Here is a 26,703-nt window from a genome sequence, read left to right as displayed (position 1 = left end):
GTAGTGGTGGTGGTAGTGAGGCTGATAGTGATCGCAGTGGTGATAGTGATAGTAGTGGTGATAGTAGTGGTGATAGTGAGGGTGATAGTAGTGGTGATAGTGAGGGTGGTAGTGGTGGTGATAGTAGTGATAGTAGTGGTGATAGTGAGGTTGATAGTGATAGTAGTGATGGTAATGGTGATAGTGATTGTGATAGTAGTCGTGGTAGTGGTGATAGTGATGGTGATAGTGATGGTAGTGAGGGTTATAGTGATAGTAGTGGTGATAGTGATCGTGATAGTAGTCGTGGTAGTGGTGATCGGGATGGTGATAGTGATGGTAGTGGTGATAGTGATAGTAGTGGTGATAGTGATAGTAGTCGTGGTAGTGATGATAGTGATAGTAGTGGTGGTAGTAGTCGTGGTAGTGATAGTAGTGGTGGTAGTGATAGTGATAATAGTGGTGATAATGATGATATTGGTTGTGATTATGATGATAGTATTGTATTATGAAGCCAAGATCAATGATATAAAGAATGATGGATTTTTCTTTTTTAAGTACTGTAAATTAATTTATGAGCAGATTAACTCCGTTCATTGAATCAGATGGTTTATTCATCACAAAAACTTTTGATGTTGGCAATTATTTTAATGATTACTTTATTGGCAAAGTGTTACGTCCGTCGTCGGAATGAGACCAAAGCTCAGCGTGGAAAGTGTACATCTTTCTTTATTTTTTAGATGAACACCAACAAAAGAATACACGAACGTAGCGTTCTGCAGGCTACCTAGTAAGTGTGCAAAAACAAGATCCCACAAACTCAGGTGGAAAACAGGCTGCCTAAGTGTGATTCCCAATCAGAGATAACGATAGATTGGGAACCATACCCTGCCAACAAAGAAATAGAAAACTAGAATGAACACCCAAATCACACCATGACCTAACCAAATAGAGAAATAAACAGGCTCTCTAAGGTCAGGGCATGACACAAAGTGGGTAAATTTATGCACAAATTGCCAACAACGAACAGTGAGCCATCGTACTCATGCATAGAAAAACGAATAATGAAAGAAAAGCATTATTAGTTTGAATTTTGTAAAGTTATTGTTGGAGAGGTGGAAAAATTATTGTGATCGATCAATAATGACAAACCTCCTGGCATTGACAACTTAGATGGAAAGCTACTGAGGATGGAAGCTGACTCTATAGCCACTCCTATCTGTCATACCTTTAATCTGAGCCTAGTGTCCTCAGGCCTGGAGGGAAGAAAAAGTAATTCCGCTACCCAAGAGTGGTAAAGTGGCCTTTACTGGTTCTAACAGCAGACCTATCAGCTTGCTGCCTATCCGCTTAGCAAACTTTTGGAAAAAATTGTGTTTGACCAAATATAATGCTATATTTAATGCTATTTCTCTGTAAACAAATTTGCAACAGACATTCAGCATGCTTATAGAGAAGGGCACTCAACACGGACACAAATGACTAATGATTGGTTGAAAGAAATTAATAATAATAAGATTGTGGGAGCTGTACTGTTAGATTTCAGTACAGCTTTTGATATTATTGACCATAACTGGTAACTGAGAAAACCTGTGTTATGGCTTTTCAACCTCTGCCATATCATGGATTCAGAGCTATCTATCAAATAGAACTCAAAGGGTTTTCTTTAATGGAAGCTTCTCAAATGTCAAACATGTAAAGTGTGGTGTACCACAGGGCAGCTCTCTAGGCCCTCTTCTCTTCTTATTTACCAATGATGTGCCACTGGCATTAAACAAAGCCTGTGTGTCCATGAGCAACCACAGCTAATGCAGTTTCATTTTTGGAATGGGTAGCCAGTAATAAACGGGTCCTGAACATCTCTAAAACTAAGAGCATTGTATTTGGTACAAATCATTCACCAAGTTCTAGACCTCAGCTGAATCTTGGTGTTATCTTAGTTTGTAAATTGTCATGGTCAAAACATATAGATTCAATAGTTGTAAAGATGGGGAGAGGTCTGGCCGTAACAAAGAGATGCTCTGATTTTTTGACACCACAGAAAGCAAGTCCTGCAGGGCTCTACTTTTATCTTATCTTGATTATTGTCCAGTCATATGGTCTGGTCCTGCCAAGAAAGACTTAGTTAAGCTGCAGCTGGCCCAGAACAGAGGGGCATCTCTTGCTCTTTATTGTAATTATAAGGCTAATATTAATACTATGCATGCCAGTCTCTCTTGGCCAAGAGTTGAGGAAAGACTGACAAGATGTTTCAGCTAAATGAAGAGTTTGAGGAAAGACTGACAAGTCTTGCGACATGCATGCACAGTTACAAGTATGCTAGAGTTCGCAGCAGGAGGACGAACAATATCCACCGTCCTAGTACGCATGGAGCATTAACTGGAATGTGAATGTGTTTGTTGTGGCCCCAGACAAACACACCTGACTCTACTTGTCAACTAATCATCAAGCCCTTGACAAACTGAATAAGGTGTTTTTGTGCTGTTGGGGTTACTGGAGGACCGTAGTTGGGATACACTGGTCTAAGATAGTTAAGGAGCACGTCATATAGATCCTATGAGGCTATGCATGTGCAGTCGTACACACACATACACACACGGCTAACCCAGTATCCCACCACAAACCCACACCATTCACTAAGGAGGAATGCGTGAAGTACACATTACACTCTGTCTGTGTTGTTTAAAACAATCAATATGTTACCTTGAAACACTCTCTGGACTAGCAATTAGTTTTTCCTGCACTCATCTTCACCCTTCTAGAGTTCCTTTCAACATGTTCAGTGGTCTGTTCGATCCCTTAGCCAAAGAGTAACTCGTGGCTATAACAATGTTTTGAAACGACAATACCAGGATATTGCACAGGAAAGGCCAAGAACGACAATATGTTTGAGGAGTCATTGGTGTATCAAGTCTTGCATGTCATTTCCTTTGAGCGGCCAACAGAGATGAAGGGAGGTACATTCAAAATGAGCTCTGCCATAAAGCAGTCCAGGTGGAAAAATAATTTTATCTGAAAAAAAAAAAAGGATCCTCGAGGAGGTAATTTACGCTAAGTAGATCTCCTTGAAAATGAATGGCACAACCACATGAGATATGGCATGGGGATAACTGCTGTTAAATAGAGTTTACTGGTACTCCCTTCAAAATGAAATAGCAGTCCATTTATTTGAACATTCATGTTGTTTTGACCTCATAACATTAAACATTTTTAACAATTTCCAAAGCAAGGGAGTAATTCTTGTCAAATCAATCAAGATTCTGTTTGCAAGAATGTTTCAGCTAATTCTTCTTAATCTGAGCAAATGTTGACCCAACCATGGCAGCCATCGCAAACTTCACCTCATTCAAATATGTTGCAATCTATGACTAATCTTCAACACAAAAAGTGTGGCATCAAAAACAAATCAGGACATCATTTCTAGTGTTGGGAGAAAAGTCATGATAAGATTTTTAAAAAGAGTCTACGCCATATCAAAAGACTTCACCAGGAGCAGTTTCTCATCCTACATTAAAGTGACACTTCCATAACATGATAAGTTGCTGTTTTAACTCAAGGCTGAGGGGGAGAGTTACATTTTGCACCAGGGGCTTTGTAAACAATGTTAACCACCCGCTGAAAGAAGAGAGCTGTTTTTAGTCCAGCTTCACCCCTTCTCTTTGCTGTAAAACAGAAAAATCAACTACTAAACTAGACAGTTTTAAAAAATAACTGTAGAAATTCTAATGTATCTACATGTATAGCCTATTGACTTCAAAATGAAAGCTAGACAGTCAAGGGTATCAACAATGCCAAAAGTGATGAATAGAGGACACATTTGGGCAAATTTTGACAGTGAGGCAATATAACCAATTTTAAGTGAGGTCCTCCAGACCTCGGTAAAGACCAAATGCGGCCTGCGAGGCAAAATGAGTTTGACACCTCTGACCTAAGGTGTTCTGGTCTGGCTTTGTGGAGCCACACTCAGCACACAGAACAAGCAGGTCACATCCATACACCACATACTACATATTCATGTATGTCTATTCATGTCAACAAACTGAGTCACCTAGCATCAGAATACAACGAGTTGAATTCTTTCAGAGCCAACAAATGCAAACTCTGATTTCAGTTAAACAATATGTAAAAATAAAAGTATATAAAACAAAACATGAGACAATATGAATAACATAGCATAACATATAAGACACAACATAGACGCTACATTTAGGTGTTATAGACCCTACATAGATACTGCATAGGTGTTATAGACACTACATACAGGGGTTAGACACTACATAGGTTTTATAGACACTACACGTGTCATAGACACTACATAGCTGTTACACACTTCATCTAGGTGTTATAGACCCTACATATACTACATAGGTGTTATAGACACTACATAGGCGTTATACACCCTACATAGGATGTGTTCTAGACCCTACATAGGTTTTCAAGACTCTACATAGACACCACAAAGGAGGTGTTATAGACACTAGAATGACGAAACATAGGACAAGATAGTGACTGACCTGAGACCAGTTGGTAGAGGCTGTAGCGGTAGAGGATATGGTCCTGCTCCTCGAACCTCTGGGGCCCCTGGCAGAGGGCCCGACACTCCACGTCAGCCCTGTAGTACTCCTGGAGGGCCTCCTCGAACAGGGAGATGGCCTCCTCATAGTTTGCATTGTCATACAGCTTCACCCCCGCTGAGAAGGACCGCTGTGGGGAGAAAAGGGGAGAGTGGAATGGGGAGAGAGGGAGGGATGAAGGGTGGGAAGAGAGAGAGAGAGAGGGGTAGAGTGTGGGTAGAGAGAGAGAGGGGAAGAGAGAAGGTTGAGAATAGGATAGAGGGGGAGAGAGGTAGGAAGAAGAGGATTTAGAGAGGATAAGTGAGGGGAGCATTTGGGAGAAAAAGAGGAGGAAGAATTTAGCTGAGCTTGGGACCATGATAACTATACACAGAGTTGCAGCCAAGACAGTTACTGTGAGCTACTCAATACAAGTTGCATCTGCCTGCTACATGACGAAAACATAAGAGTAAACCTGTGTAGTGTAGTCTGTATGTGGAGACAGACAGACACCACCGAGTGATACAATGAATAACAACAGTGTGTGTGAGCATTGACAGAGCCTTCCACAGAATGAGAACAGTGTGTGCGAGCATTGACACAGCCCTCCACAGAATGAGAACAGTGTGTGCGAGCATTGACAGAGCCCTCCACAGAATGACAACAGTGTGTGTGAGCATTGACACAGCCCTCCACAGAATGAGAACAGTGTGTGTGAGCATTGACACAGCCCTCCACAATCAAGACCTTTTTTGGCTTCCGTGCTCTCCGCAGGCAAAGGTCAATGGCCTAAACTTCTCCTCTCATTAAACTGTAGTGACCACTGTCATCCTAAAGACATGAAAATGTTTCCACAAAAGACAAAACAACCATTTAGACAAAGAATGCAGCCACATAAAGTTTAATTTAGAACGGCAAAAGAGAGAAAGGAAGCAGGAAAACAATGTTAAAAACAGCCCCTGGTTCAGCTGACGCTAACTGGCACGGACTATGTATGAACTGTACTGTAGGCAGGATTCATACGGTATTCAATGCAATACGAAGACCTGACAACACCATCACGTTCAACTCCAAGACTGTATACCAAATTCTATTTGGCAGAAAGAGGCAAGAGGGTTTAAGAGAGAGCAACCCTGCCTGGTCCTGCCAAAGCAACGATAAGGCAAGCACTGGGTGCTCTGAGGAGCCTCTATCTATATCAGGGCCTGTTCCAATAGCATTCAAATGCATCCTTTCTCCCTTTAGGTAATTACTGACCCATAAGTGATTGGATAAGTAAAAGCATGGTTCCTTAGCACACTATTGCCAATCCAACCATATCAGATTAGTGATTAGTTAATCAGGGAAAACAGAATAGAAGGATGTCGTTTAAAGGTATTGGAACAAGGTCTGAATTGGTTAAATAATCAAAAAGGCACTCCACTTCCATGGATCAATGACAGTCTAAAGAACACTGACACTGAGGGGAGGTTTCCCGGACATAGATTAAGCCTGGTCTTTGATTCAAAATCATTCTCAAAAGAAAAACTCTATTTAAAATACTTCATGGTCTAGGTCTAGGCTTAATCTGAGTCTGGAAAACCGAAACAAAAAGGTCCCTGTTCCACACTCTCACCTGATGTGGCCGTGCCTCTCTGTCCACAAAGTGGTCCAGGTTGGTGCCCTCCAGAGCCTTGTACTGCTCCAGGTTCTGATCCATCTCTACGCTCTCCGGGTTTGCCTGGAAATAGGTGTGGGCCGCCGCCGCTGCCTTGTCCAACTGTTTCAACTATACAGGGAGGATGGGGGAGGAGAGAGAGAGAGCAAGAGAGAGAAAGAGAGTGAGAGACATTAGCACAGAACACCAACTACATCAGTGTGGCCGAGGTAAGTACAGGACAATGGAGTATATTAATGACAGTGTTCACCTCAGGAAGTGGAGACACACCCTGACCCTCCTTCTCATCACCGCCCCCTTCACATGAAACACAAAGGATGGCACTGATCTCACACAAAGACGATACATGTCTAATTCACCGAGACGAGCTCTCCCAGTCTCCTACACCGAGACAAGCTTTCCCAGCCTTCTACACCGAAACGAGCTTTCCCAGCCTCCTACACAGAAACGAGCTTTCCCAGCCTCCGACACCGAAACAAGCTTTCCCAGCCTCCTACACCGAAACGAGCCTTCCCAGCCTCCTACACCGAAACGAGCTTTCCCAGTCTCCTACACCGAAACGAGCTTTCCCAGTCTCCTACACCGAGACGAGCTTTCCCAGTCTCCTACACAGAGACAAGCATTCCCAGCGTCCTACACAGAGACAAGACAAGCTTTCCCAGTCTCCTACACCGAGACAAGCTTTCCCAGTCTCCTACACCGAGACAAGCTTTCCCAGTCTCCTACACCGAGACAAGCTTTCCCAGTCTCCTACACCGAGACAAGACAAGCTTTCCCAGTCTCCTACACCGAGACAAGCTTTCCCAGTCTCCTACACCGAGACAAGACAAGCTTTCCCAGTCTCCTACACCGAGACAAGACAAGCTTTCCCAGTCTCCTACACCGAGACAAGACAAGCTTTCCCAGTCTCCTACACCGAGACAAGACAAACCTTCCCAGTCTCCTACACCAAGACGAGCTTTCCCAGCCTCCTACACCAAGACAAGACAAGCCCTAAGGGTATTGATTACTTCTACAGAAGTGGCCACTCCAATTGCCTGTAATCACCCCGAGGCAATGGCCTCAGTCTTTGATTATATTGATGCTGACACTGCAGACACTGCAGCAGCTTTTAGAATCAAATCAAACTTTGTCACATGCGGCAAATACAACAAGTGTAGACTTTACCGTGACATGCTTTACTTACAAGCCCTTAACTAACAGTGCAGTTCAAGAAGAGTTAAGAAAATATTTACCAAATAAACTAAAGTAAAAAGTGACTATGCATAGACAATAAACAGCGAGTAGCAGCAGTGTGCAAAACAAATGGAGGGGGGGGGGCATTTTATTAATTGTTCAGCAGTCTTATGGCTTGAGGGTAGAAGCTGTTAAGGAGCCTTTTGGTCCTAGACTTGGCGCTCCGATACCACTTGCCGTGCGGTAGCAGAGAGAACATGAAGTAAATGTGGTGTATATCGTGCCATTCAAAGAACGGGTTCAGGTTCATGAACTGACACCTTTTCTGTACAAAAGATGGTGTTCATTAAGATGTAGGATTGGCATGGAATCTACCGTACCCTAAGAAAGTGGCATATCATTAGCTACAGTTCAAAGAGGACCGTAAAACCAGTGCTGACTTCAGCATAAAAATACAAAATACTTATTTACAAAAGGCCTCCTGCAGACTATCATTCATGAAGTTATCTAGTTTGCAGTATGAATGCTTCTGGTTGAGCAAGAGATCATCAGGAGAGAAGAATAGTGATTTTAAAGGACACACTGTTCTTATCCACATCATGTCGGTATGGAAATCCGCCATTCATTCAGTCAACATCACCCTCATCTGAAACATGTGGGAATCAAAAATGTTGGCATATTGGCGTGAAATAATGATCCCAATCCCAAGCATTATCTTCCATTACAGACAAATGCAACTAGAATAACAGAAGGATGAAATGGGGCCTTCCAAGCATCTTTGACTTCTATCAGAGTCCTCCTGAACTAACCACCTATCAGAGTCCTCCTGAACTAACCACTATCAGAGTCCTCCTGAACTAACCACTTACCAGAGTCCTCCTGAACTAACCACTTACCAGAGTCCTCCTGAACTAACCACTATCAGAGTCCTCCTGAACTAACCACTATCAGAGTCCTCCTGAACTAACCACTATCAGAGTCCTCCTGAACTAACCACTATCAGAGTCCTCCTGAACTAACCACCTATCAGAGTCCTCCTGAACTAACCACTATCAGAGTCCTCCTGAACTAACCACTATCAGAGTCCTCCTGAACTAACCACTATCAGAGTCCTCCTGAACTAACCACTATCAGAGTCCTCCTGAACTAACCACTATCAGAGTCCTCCTGAACTAACCACTATCAGAGTCCTCCTGAACTAACCACTATCAGAGTCCTCCTGAACTAACCACCTATCAGGGTCCTCCTGAACAAACCACCTATCAGAGTCCTCCTGAACTAACCACTATCAGAGTCCTCCTGAACTAACCACCTATCAGGGTCCTCCTGAACTAACCACTATCAGAGGCCTCCTGAACTAACCACTATCAGAGGCCTCCTGAACTAACCACTATCAGAGGCCTCCTGAACTAACCACTATCAGAGGCCTCCTGAACTAACCACTATCAGAGGCCTGATAGGGTGTTTTAGTAATAGTGACATGGATACTGTACAGGCCTCCTGAACTAACCACTATCAGAGGCCTGATAGCGTGTTTTAGTAATAGTGACATGGATACTGTACAGGCCTCCTGAACTAACCACTATCAGAGGCCTGATAGCGTGTTTTAGTAATAGTGACATAGTGACATAGTGATACTGTACAGGCCTTGGGGCAGACAATCTAAATGAGCAGTCACACGTTTAACGAAGTACAGCTTATAAAGGCTTTATAGAGCATACATAAAGGCTTCATAATAATGACATATAGAGTATGATATATGCTTAGAGATCATTTGTGAAGCATGCATGTAGTGCTCATGAAGCCTTTATGTATGCTATATAAAGCCTTTATATGACTGACAACACAGCTCTTAGCTCCCTCAGTAGATGCCTACTGGATAACATATTTGTATTGCTTTTAATCTTTTTAATGAATTTATCTTATTAACACTTTGTTCTAGCTAGCTATTTGTGTAGGTAGCTATCAAGTAAACACAATGATAATAGCCTGATAGGCTATTGTAATTCGTTGTAAGTGGGAACAAATGAGCTCAGTAAAAGCCAGCAGCTGCCGACACAATCTCCGCTCCGAAGTGCTCTGAACTCTCACATAGGGTCCATGTTAACTAGCCGTAGAACAGCCCAATGGTGCTTTCAGTGACCTGTGTGACATTTGTTGACCATACATGTAGTGTTATTCTAAAAGTTCTCGAAGGCAGTAGCTCTTATATTGTTTTGGCCAAAAACCTAATGATTTTATAACATTCTTGACAACATGCTATTTCCATTTGAAATAGCCAAGACACACCAGTGAGTACCATAGCACCATTTGGGAATCTGTGCAAAGGCTCCATAGCTGGTGAATATAACCAGACGAACAGCATCATTCACTAACAGCACTGAGCCCTCAGCAGACAGACATGATTCATCCTGTGCTGTGAAACTTGAGGACTTAATTCTCCTGTCTTCACCAGCACCGCTGCAGTTATGAAGCACAGGTGGGCTATTGTACAAGTCTTTGTGAGAACTTCCAGATGTGTGGAACGTAAAGGCAACATTTTTTACCTTGGGACTACAGTTAAGAATAGTCTGAGACCAGGGACCAAAGACCCAGCTCCAAGCTTTTAACTCCACAACCAGCTCCAGACTCTCTCCTGACCAGAAAGGCTGTCTCCAGACTCTCTCCTGACCAGAAAGGCTGTCTCCAGACTCTCTCCTGACCAGAAAGGCTGTCTCCAGACTCTCTCCTGACCAGAAAGGCTGTCTCCAGACTCTCTCCTGACCAGAAAGGCTGTCTCCAGACTCTCTCCTGACCAGAAAGGCTGTCTCCAGACTCTCTCCTGACCAGAAAGGCTGTCTCCAGACTCTCTCCTGACCAGAAAGGCTGGCTCCAGGCTCTTTCCCGACCAGAAAGGCTGGCTCTAGTCTCTCTCCTGACCAGAAAGGCTGTCTCCAGACTCTCTCCTGACCAGAAAGGCTGTCTCCAGACTCTCTCCTGACCAGAAAGGCTGTCTCCAGACTCTCTCCTGACCAGAAAGGCTGGCTCCAGGCTCTTTCCCGACCAGAAAGGCTGGCTCTAGGCTCTCTCCTGACCAGAAAGGCTGGCTCTAGGCTCTCTCCTGACCAGAAAGGCTGTCTCCAGACTCTCTCCTGACCAGAAAGGCTGGCTCTAGGCTCTTTCCCGACCAGAAAGGCTGGCTCTAGTCTCTCTCCTGACCAGAAAGGCTGGCTCTAGGCTCTCTCCTGACTAGAAAGGCTGTCTCCAGACTCTCTCCTGACCAGAAAGGCTGGCTCCAGACTCTCTCCTGACCAGAAAGGCTGGCTCTAGACTCTCTCCTGACCAGAAAGGCTGGCTCCAGACTCTCTCCTGACCAGAAAGGCTGGCTCCAGACTCTCTCCTGACCAGAAAGGCTGGCTCCAGACTCTCTCCCGACCAGAAAGGCTGGCTCTAGTCTCTCTCCCAACCAGAAAGGCTGGCTCTAGTCTCTCTCCTGACCAGAAAGGCTGGCTCCAGACTCTCTCCTGACCAGAAAGGCTGGCTCCAGACTCTCTCCTGACCAGAAAGGCTGGCTCCAGACTCTCTCCTGACCAGAAAGGCTGGCTCCAGAATCTCTCCTGACCAGAAAGGCTGGCTCCAGACTCTCTCCTGACCAGAAAGGCTGGCTCTAGGCTCTCTCCTGACCAGAAAGGCTGGCTCTAGGCTCTCTCCTGACCAGAAAGGCTGTCTCCAGAATCTCTCCTGACCAGAAAGGCTGGCTCTAGGCTCTTTCCTGACCAGAAAGGCTGGCTCTAGGCTCTCTCCTGACCAGAAAGGCTGGCTCTAGGCTCTTTCCCAACCAGAAAGGCTGGCTCTAGACTCTCTCCTGACCAGAAAGGCTGGCCGCTGAGCCCTTTTCTTGGGGCTGTGCCGATCAACAATCATCCTCTCCCCCCCCCCCCCCCAACTCCTTTTCCAAGCAGCCTCTTTTATCTCTGCCGGAGAGGAGCAGGGGAAAGAAAACTGTGTGGACATGCTTGGTTACCTCTGAAAGGCAAAACAGTAAACTGCCGTCGACTGCATTCCTGCACAGTCCACCTCTCCCTCTTACTGCCCATGCCGAGGCTAACGGCCTGTCGGCAGGACAGCCGGGGGGACGGGGGAGGCATTTTTGTGTCCCATCCAAATGCTGACCTCTCCACTTTTCCGGTAATCACAGCTAATTCCACCATAGTTTTCTGCGTCCGAGAGTAAGAGCCAAGGATAGGGCTGTGGCGTCCAGGAGATGGGGGAGATTCAGCCACCTGGGGAGTGACTAACCCCACCTACCACACTGCTCTGCTCCTCTCCCCAACCCCCAACCCCCCCAGAGAGGGTCAGCAGGAGGAATGGGGATAAAGTCCAGAACGCCACTGCAGTACAAACACAGCTGCGTCTTAGCACTGCCAGACCGATTGTCCCGAGACATGAGAGACTAGCGAGAGAAAGCGGAGGAGGAGACTGCCATCCAGCTTTGATCATGGGGAGCCACCAAACCATCACAAATCTCTGTTCACAATTCTATATCAACATCAAAACCCTTAGAGAAGGTCAAAGTGCCAAAAGTAAAGTTTTCACAACATTTGCTTAAATCTACATTGTGTGAATTGGTTTCCTCTTGGAAAAACAGATGTTTTAAAAAAATGGCGCAATTAAATTTGAAAAAACGGTGAAGTAAGCGTGAAGGTTCCCTATGAAAAACTGTAACATGAGGACCTCAGGGGTATCCCACTGGCAACAGATAGGACTGGAGGAGCCGTGCTGAGTGACTCATTCTCTAGTGATGGTAGATTTACAGCGAAACTCCACAGTGCTGACCTCACACATCCAGTGAGGTCGCTGGTTTATGGAGAGAGGAAAGATCTGGGAGGCTGGAGGGGCTTGGAGGAGACTTCCAGGAGTACAGTATCAAACTGTCACATATTAAAGCATGATTCAACCACTCAGATTATTTCATTAGAAACATGTGCACATAAATCAAACCCCCTGAAATGAGTCAAAATATCCCCTGAGTATGACAGTGCAGATCAAATGTTTAAAGAACGATTACAGCACGATAGGTTAAGAGTATCAAATGGTGTGTTTGGTAGCACAGGTAGTGCTGGTATATCAAAAATCTTTCCATTATCAAGAAAGGAGACTCGTTTCAAAAAGTGAAGTTGGAGCCATATATTCTCTTTTTCTAGTGAAGACTCCAACAGTCACAATCTCTCTTATATGCATCGGTGGGATTTCTCCGGGGCTGTGTTGAGTTGCCGTGGTGACAGACTATTAGTAAATAGGGGAGGTTTGACCCCCTAACCAGGATGCGAGGTTGGGATGAGTGGGATGGATGAGAAAACGTACGGTTCCCACAGAATCACTATCATTCTGATACAGACGGTCTTCCAGTAGCAAGTTTTCCAAAATAGATCAACTGCTTTCAGTTGACCTCCCCGATCCTTGTTATCAACGGTTCTTTATAAGGCTTTCCCCACAACAACATGTTCGATTTTTCCTTTCATTTCAAAAGAGAAAAAGAATGTATACAATGTACATCACCTGTTTAACTTCAAAGCTCCCAACCCAACCATTAACCACTAGCACTCCTTGTACAAAGGAGCACCTGTATTTGGGGAAATAACTAGTGCCCTCACTCTGCCCTCCCATTCAAAGCTCCCAACCCAACCATTAACCACCAGCACTCCTTGTACAAAGGAGCACCTGTATTTGGGGAAATAACTAGTGCCCTCACTCTGCCCTCCCATTCAAAGCTCCCAACCCAACCATTAACCACCAGCACTCCTTGTACAAAGGAGCACCTGTATTGGGGGAAATAACTAGTGCCCTCACTCTGCCCTCCCATTCAAAGCTCCCAACCCAACCATTAACCAATAGCACTCCTTGTACAAAGGAGCACCTGTATTTGGGGAAATAACTAGTGCCCTCACTCTGCCCTCCCATTCAAAGCTCCCAACCCAACCATTAACCACCAGCACTCCTTGTACAAAGGAGCACCTGTATTGGGGGAAATAACTAGTGCCCTCACTCTGCCCTCCCAGCTAAACACTAACCTGTGTTAGGGACCACACACACACACCGAATGTTGATCGGCCGTTCGTTTGGCGCTGTGTTTTAGGGACCACCTGCTGGTGGACGTCTGACTGCTGACATTTTCGCATTGCACTTGGTTTGCAAATCACAGCCCGCTCTCTGTTCAGAGATGCTAGTACTCTAGAAACCCTGCTACTCACTCTGAGTAAAAACCTCTTGATGTGGGATAGGTGAGAAACTCAAGTCAAATGTGCATGTCTCTCTCCCCAGGAGCCACTCACTTTAAATATGTAAATAGTGCTGTAGCCAGGCCGCTGTCACGGCAAGCACGTACTGTATCCCTCCCTCTCAAATGATCGGGAGACAAGCACGTACTGTATCCCTCCCTCTCAAATGATCGGGAGACAAGCACGTACTGTATCCCTCCCTCTCAAATGATCGGGAGACAAGCATGGGCGTCAAGAGTCAGTAGCAGTCACCAACCAGGCAACCAGCATCTACTGCCTTCCCACAAACTGGGAAGAACTGGGGAAATCTGGCAGCCAATGGCCTGCACACAAAGGAAAAACCTCTTTACGTAAGCTGCTTTCTGGAAACACACAACGCACATACCTGCACCTTGATGGACATAGCTGACATGGAGATGAACTGCATTGAGAAAAAGTTAAATTCACAGATATGCCAGAGATAGCTTGAATGTGTTGAAACCTGCTCCATTGTAGGTTGGGGGGGTAGATTTAGAGGAATTATGCCAAAACTCCACAGTACCACACTGTGTACGCTACAGTATATCTGAAGTCAGGACACAGAAATGGAAACAAGCAGATATGTCAATACTCCCTAGCCTCATCCAGGCCTATTACTGAGTGAGCCTTCTCTTGGGCCCTGTAGAACAACACCCTAACTACACTCTAATAGCATTGAGTGCATGTAGCGTTTGAGGTGTCAAATGTATGCCAGTGGCTATTACATGTATAAACATTCTTCACCGCTAAAACACCCGGCATAGCCTGCTAATCCTTCACTGACAGAAGTTTTACCTTCACTAAAAGGGTTCACCAATTAGAGAAGTATAGTACAGTGAGCTCCATAACCCTGGTCATTTGCATTACACACATTCCAATAGCAGATATGTCTGTGAGACAACAAAAGTACACCAACATCTGCCAACAATTGTTTACGACTTCTGAGGTAATAGTAGAGTAGCACTGCTGACTAGCACTGGTCACTGCTGAGTAGCACTGGTCACTGCTGAGTAGCACTGGTCACTGCTGAGTAGCACTGGTCACTGCTGAGTAGCACTGGTCACTGCTGACTAGCACTGGTCACTGCTGACTAACACTGCTGACTAGTACTGGTCACTGCTGACTAGCACTGGTCACCGCTGACTACCACTGCTGACTAGCACTGCTTACTAGTACTGGTCACTGCTGACTAGCACTGCTGACTAGCAGTGACCAGTGGTGAATAGCACTGCTGACTAGCACTGGTCACTGCTGAGTACCACTGCTCACTGCTAACTAGCACTGGTCACTGCTGACTAGCACTGCTGACTAGCACTGGTCACTGCTGACTAGCACTTCTGACTAGCACTGCTGACTAGCACTGGTCACTGCTGACTGGCACTGCTGACTGGCACTGGTCACTGCTGACTAGCACTGGTCACTGCTGACTAGCACTGGTCACTGCTGACTAGCACTGGTCACTGCTGACTAGCACTGGTCACTGCTGACTAGCACTGGTCACTGCTGACTAGCACTGCTGACTAGCACTGGTCACTGCTGACTAGCACTGCCGACTAGCACTGGTCACTGCTGACTAGCACTGCCGACTAGCACTGGTCACTGCTGACTAGCACTGCCGACTAGCACTGGTCACTGCTGACTAGCACTGCCGACTAGCACTGGTCACTGCTGACTAGCACTGCTGACTAGCACTGGTCACTGCTGACTAGCACTGCTGACTAGCACTGGTCACTGCTGACTAGCACTGCTGACTAGCACTGGTCACTGCTGACTAGCACTGCTGACTAGCACTGGTCACTGCTGACTAGCACTGCTGACTAGCACTGGTCACTGCTGACTAGCACTTCTGACTAGCACTGCTGACTAGCACTGGTCACTGCAGACTAGCACTGCTGACTAGCACTGGTCACTGCTGACTAGCACTGGGCACTGCTGACTAGCACTGCTGACTAGCACTGGTCACTGCTGACTAGCACTGCTGACTAGCACTGGTCACTGCTGACTAGCACTGCTGACTAGCACTGGTCACTGCTGACTAGCACTGCTGACTAGCACTGGTCACTGCTGACTAGCACTGCTGACTAGCACTGGTCACTGCTGACTAGCACTGCTGACTAGCACTGCTGACTAGCACTGGTCACTGCTGACTAGCACTGCTGACTAGCACTGGTCACTGCTGACTAGCACTGGTCACTGCTGACTAGCACTGCTGACTAGCACTGGTCACTGCTGACTAGCACTGCTGACTAGCACTGGTCACTGCTGACTAGCACTGGTCACTGCTGACTAGCACTGGTCACTGCTGACTAGCACTGGTCACTGCTGACTAGCACTGGTCACTGCTGACTAGCACTGGTCACTGCTGACTAGCACTGGTCACTGCTGACTAGCACTGCTGACTAGCACTGGTCACTGCTGACTAGCACTGCTGACTAGCACTGGTCACTGCTGACTAGCACTGCTGACTAGCACTGGTCACTGCTGACTAGCACTGCTGACTAGCACTTCTGACTAGCACTGCTGACTAGCACTGCTGACTAGCACTGGTCACTGCTGACTAGCACTGCTGACTAGCACTGGTCACTGCTGACTAGCACTGGTCACTGCTGACTAGCACTGCTGACTAGCACTGGTCACTGCTGACTAGCACTGGTCACTGCTGACTAGCACTGGTCACTGCTGACTAGCACTGCTGACTAGCACTGGTCACTGCTGACTAGCACTGCTGACTAGCACTGCTGACTAGCACTGGTCACTGCTGACTAGCACTGCTGACTAGCACTGGTCACTGCTGACGAGCACTGCTGACTAGCACTGGTCACTGCTGACTAGCACTGGTCACTGCTGACTAGCACTGGTCACTGCTGACTAGCACTGGTCACTGCTGACTAGCACTGCTGACTGCTGACTAGCACTGCTGACTAGCACTGCTGACTGCTGACTAGCACTGCTGACTAGCACTGGTCACTGCTGACTAGCACTGCTGACTAGCACTGCTGACTAGCACTGGTCACTGCTGACTAGCACTGCTGACTAGCACTGGTCACTGCTGACTAGCACTGCTGACTAGCACTGGTCACTGCTGACTAGCACTGGTCACTGCTGACTAGCACTGCTGACTAGCACTGGTCACTGCTGACTAGCACTGGTCACTGCTGACTAGCACTGGTCACTGCTGACTAGCACTCCTGACTGCTGGCTAGCACTGCTGACTAGCACTGGTCACTGCTGACTAGCACTGCTGACTAGCACTGGTCACTGCTGACTAGCACTGCTGACTAGCACTGGTCACTGCTGACTAGCACTGCTGACTAGCACTGGTCACTGCTGACTAGCACTGGTCACTGCTGACTAGCACTGCTGACTAGCACTGCTGACTAGCACTGCTGACTAGCACTGCTGACTAGCACTGCTGACTAGCACTGGTCACTGCTGACTAGCACTGCTGACTAGCACTGGTCACTGCTGACTAGCACTGCTGACTAGCACTGGTCACTGCTGACTGCTGACTAGCACTGCTGACTGCTGACTAGCACTGGTCACTGCTGACTAGCACTGGTCACTGCTGACTGCTGACTAGCACTGGTCACTGCTGACTGCTGACTAGCACTGGTCACTGCTGACTGCTGACTAGCACTGGTCACTGCTGACTAGCACTGGTCACTGCTGACTAGCACTGCTGACTAGCACTGGTCACTGCTGACTAGCACTGCTGACTAGCACTGGTCACTGCTGACTAGCACTGCTGACTAGCACTGGTCACTGCTGACTAGCACTGCTGACTAGCACTGGTCACTGCTGACTAGCACTGCTGACTAGCACTGGTCACTGCTGACTAGCACTGGTCACTGCTGACTAGCACTGCTGACTAGCACTGCTGACTAGCACTGGTCACTGCTGACTAGCACTGCTGACTAGCACTGGTCACTGCTGACTAGCACTGCTGACTAGCACTGGTCACTGCTGACTAGCACTGCTGACTAGCACTGGTCACTGCTGACTAGCACTGCTGACTAGCACTGGTCACTGCTGACTAGCACTGCTGACTAGCACTGGTCACTGCTGACTAGCACTGCTGACTAGCACTGGTCACTGCTGACTAGCACTGCTGACTAGCACTGGTCACTGCTGACTAGCACTGCTGACTAGCACTGGTCACTGCTGACTAGCACTGGTCACTGCTGACTAGCACTGGTCACTGCTGACTAGCACTGCTGACTAGCACTGGTCACTGCTGACTAGCACTGCTGACTAGCGCTGGTCACTGCTGACTAGCACTGCTGACTAGCGCTGGTCACTGCTGACTAGCACTGGTCACTGCTGACTAGCACTGCTGACTAGAGCTGGTCACTGCTGACTAGCACTGCTGACTAGAGCTGGTCACTGCTGACTAGCACTGCTGACTAGCGCTGGTCACTGCTGACTAGCGCTGGTCACTGCTGACTAGCACTGGTCACTGCTGACTAGCACTGCTGACTAGCACTGGTCACTGCTGACTAGCACTGCTGACTAGCACTGGTCACTGCTGACTAGCACTGCTGACTAGCGCTGGTCACTGCTGACTAGCACTGGTCACTGCTGACTAGCACTGCTGACTAGAGCTGGTCACTGCTGACTAGCACTGCTGACTAGCGCTGGTCACTGCTGACTAGCGCTGGTCACTGCTGACTAGCGCTGGTCACTGCTGACTAGCGCTGGTCACTGCTGACTAGCACTGGTCACTGCTGACTAGCACTGCTGACTAGCACTGGTCACTGCTGACTAGCACTGCTGACTAGCACTGGTCACTGTTGACTAGCACTAGTCACTGCTGACTAGCACTGCTGACTAGTCACTGCTGACTAGCCCTAGTCACTGCTGACTAGCACTGCTGACTAGCACTAGTCACTTCTGACTAGCACTGCTGACTAGCACTAGTCACTGCTGACTAGCACTAGTCACTGCTGACTAGCACTAGTCACTGCTGACTAGCACTAGTCACTGCTGACTAGCACTGGTCACTGCTGACTAGCACTAGTCACTGCTGACTAGCACTGGTCACTGCTGACTAGCACTGGTCACTGCTGACTAGCACTGGTCACTGCTGACTACCACTGCTCGCTAGCTGTCACACCCTGACCTTAGAGATCCTTTATTCTCTATTTTGGTTAGGTCGGGGTGTGACTAGGGTGGGCATTCTAGTTTCTTTCTAGGTTGGCCTGGTATGGTTCCCAATCAGAGGCAGCTGTCTATCATTATCTCTGATTGGGGATCATACTTTGGCAGCCTTTTCCCACCTGTTTGGTGTGGGATCTTGTTTGTGTTAGTTGCCTTGAGCACTTAATAGCTTCACATTCGTTTCTGTATTGTTTGGTGAGTTGCATAAATTAAACATGTGGAACTCTACGCACGCTGCGCCTTGGTCCATTTATTCCAACGATCTTGACACTAGCACTGCTGACTAGCACTGCTGACTAGCACTGCTGACTAGCACTAGTCACTGCTGACTAGCGCTAGTCACTGCTGACTAGCACTAGTCACTGCTGACTAGCACTGCTGACTAGCACTAGTCACTGCTGACTAGTCATTGCTGACTAGCACTAGTCACTGCTGACTAGCACTAGTCACTGCTGACTAGCACTAGTCACTGCTGACTAGTCACTGCTGACTAGCACTAGTCACTGCTGACTAGTCACTGCTGACTAGCACTAGTCACTGCTGACTAGTCACTGCTGACTAGCACTAGTCACTGCTGACTAGTCACTGCTGACTAGCACTAGTCACTGCTGACTAGCACTAGTCACTGCTGACTAGTCACTGCTGACTAGCACTAGTCACTGCTGACTAGCACTAGTCACTGCTGACTAGTCACTGCTGACTAGCACTAGTCACTGCTGACTAGCACTAGTCACTGCTGACTAGCACTAGTCACTGCTGACTAGCACTAGTCACTGCTGACTAGCACTAGTCAATGCTGACTAGCACTAGTCAATGCTGACTAGCACTGCTGACCAGCACTAGTCACTGCTGACTAGTCACTGCTGACTAGCACTAGTCACTGCTGACTAGCACTGCTGACTAGCACTGCTGACTAGTCACTGCTGACTAGCACTGCTGACTAGCACTAGTCACTGCTGACTAGCACTGCTGACTAGCACTAGTCACTGCTGACTAGCACTGCTGACTAGCACTAGTCACTGCTGACTAGCACTAGACACTGCTGACTAGCACTAGACACTGCTGACTAGCACTAGACACTGCTGACTAGCACTAGACACTGCTGACTAGCACTAGACACTGCTGACTAGTCACTGCTGACTAGCAATAGACACTGCTGACTAGTCACTGCTGACTAGCACTAGTCACTGCTGACTAGCACTAATCACTGCTGACCAGCACTAGTCACTGCTGACCAGCACTAGTCACTGCTGACCAGCACTGCTGACTAGCACTAGTCACTGCTGAGCAGCACTGCTGACTAGCACTAGTCACTGCTGACCAGCACTGCTGACTAGCACTAGTCACTGCTGACTAGCACTGCTGACTGGCGTAGAATTTAAACATCTGTCAGAGAAGGTATCTAAGAGGAAACTTGTTTTGTTGATATTATATCCATTATCTCTAGGGTTGCAAAACTACTGGCAGTTTATTAAAGTTACCAGAATTTTTTGTAATTAACAGGTAATCTATGGCAATCTATTTTAATTTAGGTAATTTATAATAGAATAACATTAAAAAAATAAATGTATTCAATTATTATATCTGTGTCCATATTGTCCACGAGTTTCCAGTAGATAGACCATACTGTTCAAGAGAAAATAGCCAGGTTAATGAAAAACAACATCTAATTAACAGTGGCATTATATTCAACTAACTCTTCCAACTGTTTACTTTTTTTCACAACTGACACCAGTTTCGCACTCGGGTTGGGTGATATCCACATTTTCATACCGTCATACCATTTCTGTACCATTACAGGGTGCTATTTTTAGTGTTTTTGTTGACGAACTCAATATACTTTAAAATATCTAAAACAAAATCGAAATTGTGTATAAATGATAATGGACCTACATTCTTTGTTTGTTGACTGTGTCCAGCTCACTAATAATCACCCAAAAGAAAGTTAGACAATCAGGGAGCATCATAAATTCCAAAATCGATGGATAGAGGACAATTTTTATGCAAATTCTGAAGGCAAGTAAATAAACCCCATTTTCAGTGCAGCCCTCTGGACCTCGTTGTAGACCGAATGTGGACATTGTTTCTCAAGTCAAGTCACAAACCAGGTGGTGCATATTGAAGTCTGATGTAATGTCACTATGTAATGCTGGCAATAAAATATAAGATATTGTACTAATATAGACTACATTTAATTTGATGCGTTATAATATTTACTGGTCTATTTACTGTTGCTAACTCAATATTTATGAGGTTGAGTCATATTTGGACTGGGGTTGCATACCCAAACAGGGAGGCATTCAACAGAATATCTACAGTATGGCAGTCTAATCAGGAAGATGTTAAGGCCAAGTTGTTATGTCTGTATAGACTAAACACAAGTTAAAAAATGTATCTGCTTAGACACAACTTTGGGAGTGTTTTAATCTTTGCTTAATCTTCACAAGGATCTGTAAATGCTACTGGATCATTCCAGAGCATACCAATAAGGCACTTGACATCTGTTTTGCTCACTGACAATAGCAGTCATGAAGAAAGGCTCAACAGTGAAGGACAGACAAGTCAAATCAAGCCATTTGGAGAGAACGGAACTGATAATGGCACCTTTAATGATTATTATTATGAATGAAGGTATTAGTAGTAGCAGCTGTAGTAGTTTGGCTTTGTATGTTTTTTTGTCCCAAACTGTAAGCAGACCCTTATGTGTCTTCAAGCATAATGACAGGGATAAATGTGATGCAGCCTTTTCATACATGGCAAACAGTGCTCTTAGTTTCCACTGTAAACTTACTGGCTCATATGGATTCTGCCTGAAAGCTTGGGAAAACAGACGGGTACTTTCAGAAGCTACCACACAATTCATCACTGCTTGGCACCTCGATAAAAGCATCTGGCGAAAAGTCCAAGAAAACTACCATCCCTATTCAACAGTGTGTACTGTAAATCGTTAACAAGTGGGAGTATGAGTGGACTTCTATTTGCCCAGAACAGTAGTTGGAAATGCATTCACTAGCGCATCAAACAAACCATTTAATTTGTGTAAACAGCCAGTACTGGCTGTAGTAGCTTTGTTTTTGGCAGAAGTATTTTGCATTGTGTACTCCAACTATAGGAAAATGTGTGTATGTTCAATGACCTGTTCTATTAGAGCAGTGGTTCACAAACTTTTTATAGTCCCGTCCCCTTTCAAACATTCACCCTCCAGCTGCGTAAACCCTCTAGCACCAGGGTCAGCACACTCTCAAATGTTGGTTTTTGCCATCATTGTAAGCCTGCCACACACACACTATACAATACATTTATTAAACATAAGAATGAGTGTGAGTTTGTCACTTCCCACAAGCCGGGTTGTGACAAAGACCTCTTATAGGATCAGGGCACAAATAATAATAATCAATCATTTTATTATTGATTATTTATTTAACCATCTTACATATAAAACTTTATTTGTTCATCAGAAATTGTGAATACCTCACCACAGGTTAATGAGAAGGGTGTGAATACCTCACCACAGGTTAATGAGAAGGGTGTGAATACCTCACCACAGGTTAATGAGAAGGGTGTGAATACCTCACCACAGGTTAATGAGAAGGGTGTGAATACCTCACCACAGGTTAATGAGAAGGGTGTGAATACCACACCACAGGTTAATGAGAAGGGTATGAATACCTCACCACAGGTTAATGAGAAGGGTGTGAATACCTCACCACAGGTTAATGAGAAGGGTGTGAATACCTCACCACAGGTTAATGAGAAGGGTGTGAATACCTCACCACAGGTTAATGAGAAGGGTGTGAATACCTCACCACAGGTTAATGAGAAGGGTGTGAATACCTCACCACAGGTTAATGAGAAGGGTGTGAATACCTCACCACATGTTAATGAGAATGGTGTGAATACCTCACCACAGGTTAATGAGAAGGATGTGAATACCTCACCACAGGTCAATGAGAAGGGTGTGAATACCTCACCACAGGTTAATGAGAAGGGTGTGAATACCTCACCACAGGTTAATGAGAAGGGTGTGAATACCTCACCACAGGTTAATGAGAAGGGTGTGAATACCTCACCACAGGTTAATGAGAAGGGTGTGAATACCTCACCACAGGTTAATGAGAAGGGTGTGAATACCTCACCACAGGTTAATGAGAAGGGTGTGAATACCTCACCACAGGTTAATGAGAAGGGTGTGAATACCTCACCACAGGTTAATGAGAAGGGTGTGAATACCTCACCACAGGTTAATGAGAAGGGTGTGAATACCTCACCACAGGTTAATGAGAAGGGTGTGCTTGAAAGGATGCACATAATTCTGCAATGTTAGGTTGTATTTTCCACACACAGTCCGTGCCTGTATTTAGTTTATGCTAGTGAGGGCAGAGAATCCACTCTCACATAGGGACGTGGTTTTAAAGGGCATCAGTGTCTTAACAGCGTGATTTACCAAGGCAGGATACTCTGAGCGCAGCCCTTTCCAGAAATCTGGCAGTGGCTTCTGATTAAAGCAGATTTTCACAGAACCGCTTGTTGCAATTTCGACGAGGCTCTCTTGTTCAGATATTGTTAAGTGGACTGGAGGCAGGGTATGAAAAGTATAACAAATCCAGTTGTTTGTGTCATCCATTTCAGGAAAGTACCTGTGTAACTGCGCACCCATCTCACTCAGGTGCTTCGCTATATCACATTTGACATGGTCTGTAAGCTTGAGTTCATTTGCACACAAAAAAATCATACAATGATGGAAAGACCTGTGTGTTGTCCTTGTTAATGCAGACAGAGAGGAGCTCCAACTTCTTAATCATAGCCTCAATTTTGTCCCGCACATTGAATATAGTTACGGAGAATCCCTGTAATCCTAGATTCAGATCATTCAGCCGAGGAAAAACGTCACCCAGACAGGCCAGTCCTGTGAGAAACTCGTCATCATGCAAGCGGTCAGACAAGTGAAAATCATGGTTAGTAAAGAAAACTTTAAGCTCATCTCTCAATTTAATAAAAACCTGTCAATACTTTGCCACTTGATAACCAGTGCACTTCTGTATATTGTAAAAACGTTACATGGCCTCAGCCCATATCATTGCATAGTGCAGAAAATACACGAGAGTTTAGGGGCCTTGCTTTAAGAAAGTTAACAATTTTCACTGTAGTTTCCAAAACGGCTTTCATGCTGTCAGGCATTCCCTTGGCAGCAAGAGCCTCTCAGTGGATGCTGCAGTGTACACAAGTGTCGTCGGGAGCAACTGCTTGCACGCGCGTTACCACGCCACTATGTCTCCCTCTCATGGCTTTTGCGCCATCAGTACAGATACCAACATGAGCAGCAGCTACGTTTGGCTACATACGGACCCGTTAGTGGAATTCACGCGAGAGTGCTTCTTGTGACGTCACTCCAAATAAATAAATATTTCAAAACATTTCAAGTCGTTAAGCTAATTAATTAAAGCCGTTTTATGCTACATACACAAGGACTGTAGATTGTCAGTAGGCTACTGTACATTGACTCTGATCACTTCTGCTGAGCTGGTTACACTAACCAGACATGGACTGGTTTTCCCTCCTCTAAAGCACAAAACACTAACACACAAGCTCTCAACTAAAACCAGCCAGCCAGCCAGCTGCAGTGTCCATTACATAGACATGGTTAGCGTATAACACGTTAAGCACATCTCAATGAAAATGTGTCTGTACATTAGAAGAACATGGAAAAGGGGAACATTCTTATGTGATGTCATAAGTGTGCTTTCGGGCCTTCCTTGTGAGCTTTCGGCCCCGCCTCAACCCTCCTACACTCACCCCATTCTTCCTTCCCTCCCTCCCCCTTTCCTGTTGACAGCTCTGCACACTGGTCCCATTCTGGCTGTCCTCACCCCACCTGGCCCCATTCTGGCTGTCCCTCGCCCCACCCTTGCCCATTCTGGCTATCCCTCGCCCCACCCTGGCCCAATTCTGTGTGTCCTCGCCCCACTCTGGCTGTCCTCACCCCACCAAGGGCCCAATGTGTGTTCATCCAATAAGGTAGAAATGCCTTACAAGCCTGATGGGCCGCTTGAAGAGACATCACAAAGCCCCTTTCACGAAGACAAGACCGCTTGAAGAGACATCACACAGCCCCTTTCACTATGACAAGAACGCTTGAAGAGACAGGAGACATCACACAGCCCCTTTCACTATGACAAGACCTCTTGAAGAGACGGGAGACATCACAAAGCCCCTTTCACTATGACAAGACCTCTTGAAGAGACGGGAGACATCACAGACCCTTTCACTATGACAAGACCGCTTGAAGAGACAGGAGACATCACACAGCCCTTTTCACTATGACAAGACCGCTTGAAGAGACAGGAGACATCACAGACCCTTTCACTATGACAAGACCTCTTGAAGAGACATCACAAAGCCCCTTTCACTATGACAAGACCTCTTGAAGAGACGGGAGACATCACAAAGCCCCTTTCACTATGACAAGACTGCTTGAAGAGACAGGATATGGCTTCATCCCTCCCTCTTTATCCCTCCCTCCCCTCTTTAAAGGCCTTGTCCAGATATGTTTGCTGAAAAGCAAAGAAAACAGTGGTGTAATAATCTTGCCACTTTACACAGTAGAGGTGCCCTGGCTGTGTGGTCTGGATGGGGCCAGCTGGTTTTGATTAGAGAACACTGAGGCTCAGTCACTGCGGTCGGAAACAAAGAGAGGACCCAGAGTGGGAAACAGAGGGCCATCGTAGAGAACGTATTAACAAACAAAACACAATTCGTGCCCATTATGATGCATCTCAGATGCCAGTCTCCTGGTGGAAATCTGGGTTTGGCCAGATGGAAAATGTAGATGTTTATTCTGGTTTCTAACAGCAGTACTCTGTAACCAAAACTGGTCCTGTGGGTAACATCACTATTCTCTGGAGCTCAGTAATTGGACAGGACAGACCACTTCCTATGACTCCTGAGGGACTCATGTCTCTACCCCCATGGGAGTTGTCAAATCACTCACATTAAAAGACTAGCCAGTTTCTCCTCACCTATTCTGAAGCAACACTGGCTACTGTATCCTCAGTCAACCATCACCCACTCCCCGCAGTCTGGCCCCTGTTCTTGAACTGTGCTGACTCACAAGGTCTGCTTTGTGTGGCATCCTGAAAACAGAAGGTGTGAGTGTGTGACTTTCAGACAGGGTGGAAATCAGGGCTTTAAACTTCTCTCACGTTCACTCCCTCCTTCCCTCCCCGTGTACAGTAACATTAAATCCTTTGTCCCAGGAGCTTCTAAAAACAGGCCTGGCAGCCCAGTGTTATTTTAAACCACTCTTGCACACAATTTCAAATATCTATGATTTCCACCGGCCAAAAGGAGGCCTTTCTGGTGGAAAACTGAAAAGATTTCCAATTAGATATTAGCGCCAGAAAATGTAGCCAATAGACGTGTTTTGTCCCCGTCAGTCCGTAGGGTTAAATGTGTGTGTCTGTGGGTAAGCCTGTGTGTGTGTGTGGACTATACATAGCTATTGCTTTCAGCCACTATATGGCATTCCTCAGCAGGCCAAAGCTGTGGCAGCAGCCTCCCCCCCAATGGCCAGCATGTGTCTACCCTCATCACCAAAATGTCTTCTTGGTCCCATACAACTGACCAACGCCACCGAGGAGATAACATGAGCTCGCACGACTTCTAAAGTGTAATTATCTCCCACAGAATCACTCTGAAGGGGGGTTCCCACCTGAGGATGACATTCATGAAATACGTCACATTTCACAGAAACATTTATGGACAGACCCCTCGGAGACAGGTCAGGGGTCATTCTCTGCAGTGTTAGAGTGTTAAATCAAAAGCAGGCCAGCACTTTGTTCACGCACAAGGGAGGCTATGGTATGTGTGTGTGACAATGCCAGCATTCATCCAGCCACCCAGCGTTCAC

The 26,703-nt window shown here is 46.2% G+C and overlaps 1 protein-coding gene across 1 annotated transcript in view; it reads right to left on the bottom strand.

Annotated features, from left to right (window-relative positions):
- Positions 1-26,703, bottom strand: part of LOC109889038 (prolyl 3-hydroxylase 2) — a 102,613-nt gene that overhangs the window by 29,878 nt on the left and 46,032 nt on the right. Inside the window, exons 2-3 of the mRNA XM_020480183.2 lie at positions 6,148-6,300; positions 4,494-4,683 (exon numbers count right to left, since the gene is read on the bottom strand). Coding sequence (XP_020335772.2) covers positions 4,494-4,683; positions 6,148-6,300 — 343 coding nt within the window. The remainder of the gene's footprint in view (positions 1-4,493; positions 4,684-6,147; positions 6,301-26,703) is intronic.

This window comes from Oncorhynchus kisutch, linkage group LG4 (genome assembly GCF_002021735.2).
Source record: "Oncorhynchus kisutch isolate 150728-3 linkage group LG4, Okis_V2, whole genome shotgun sequence".
Taxonomy (NCBI): Eukaryota; Metazoa; Chordata; class Actinopteri; order Salmoniformes; family Salmonidae; genus Oncorhynchus; species Oncorhynchus kisutch.
Note: the sequence above shows the minus strand (reverse complement) of the source record. Positions and strands in the feature narration are given on the sequence as shown.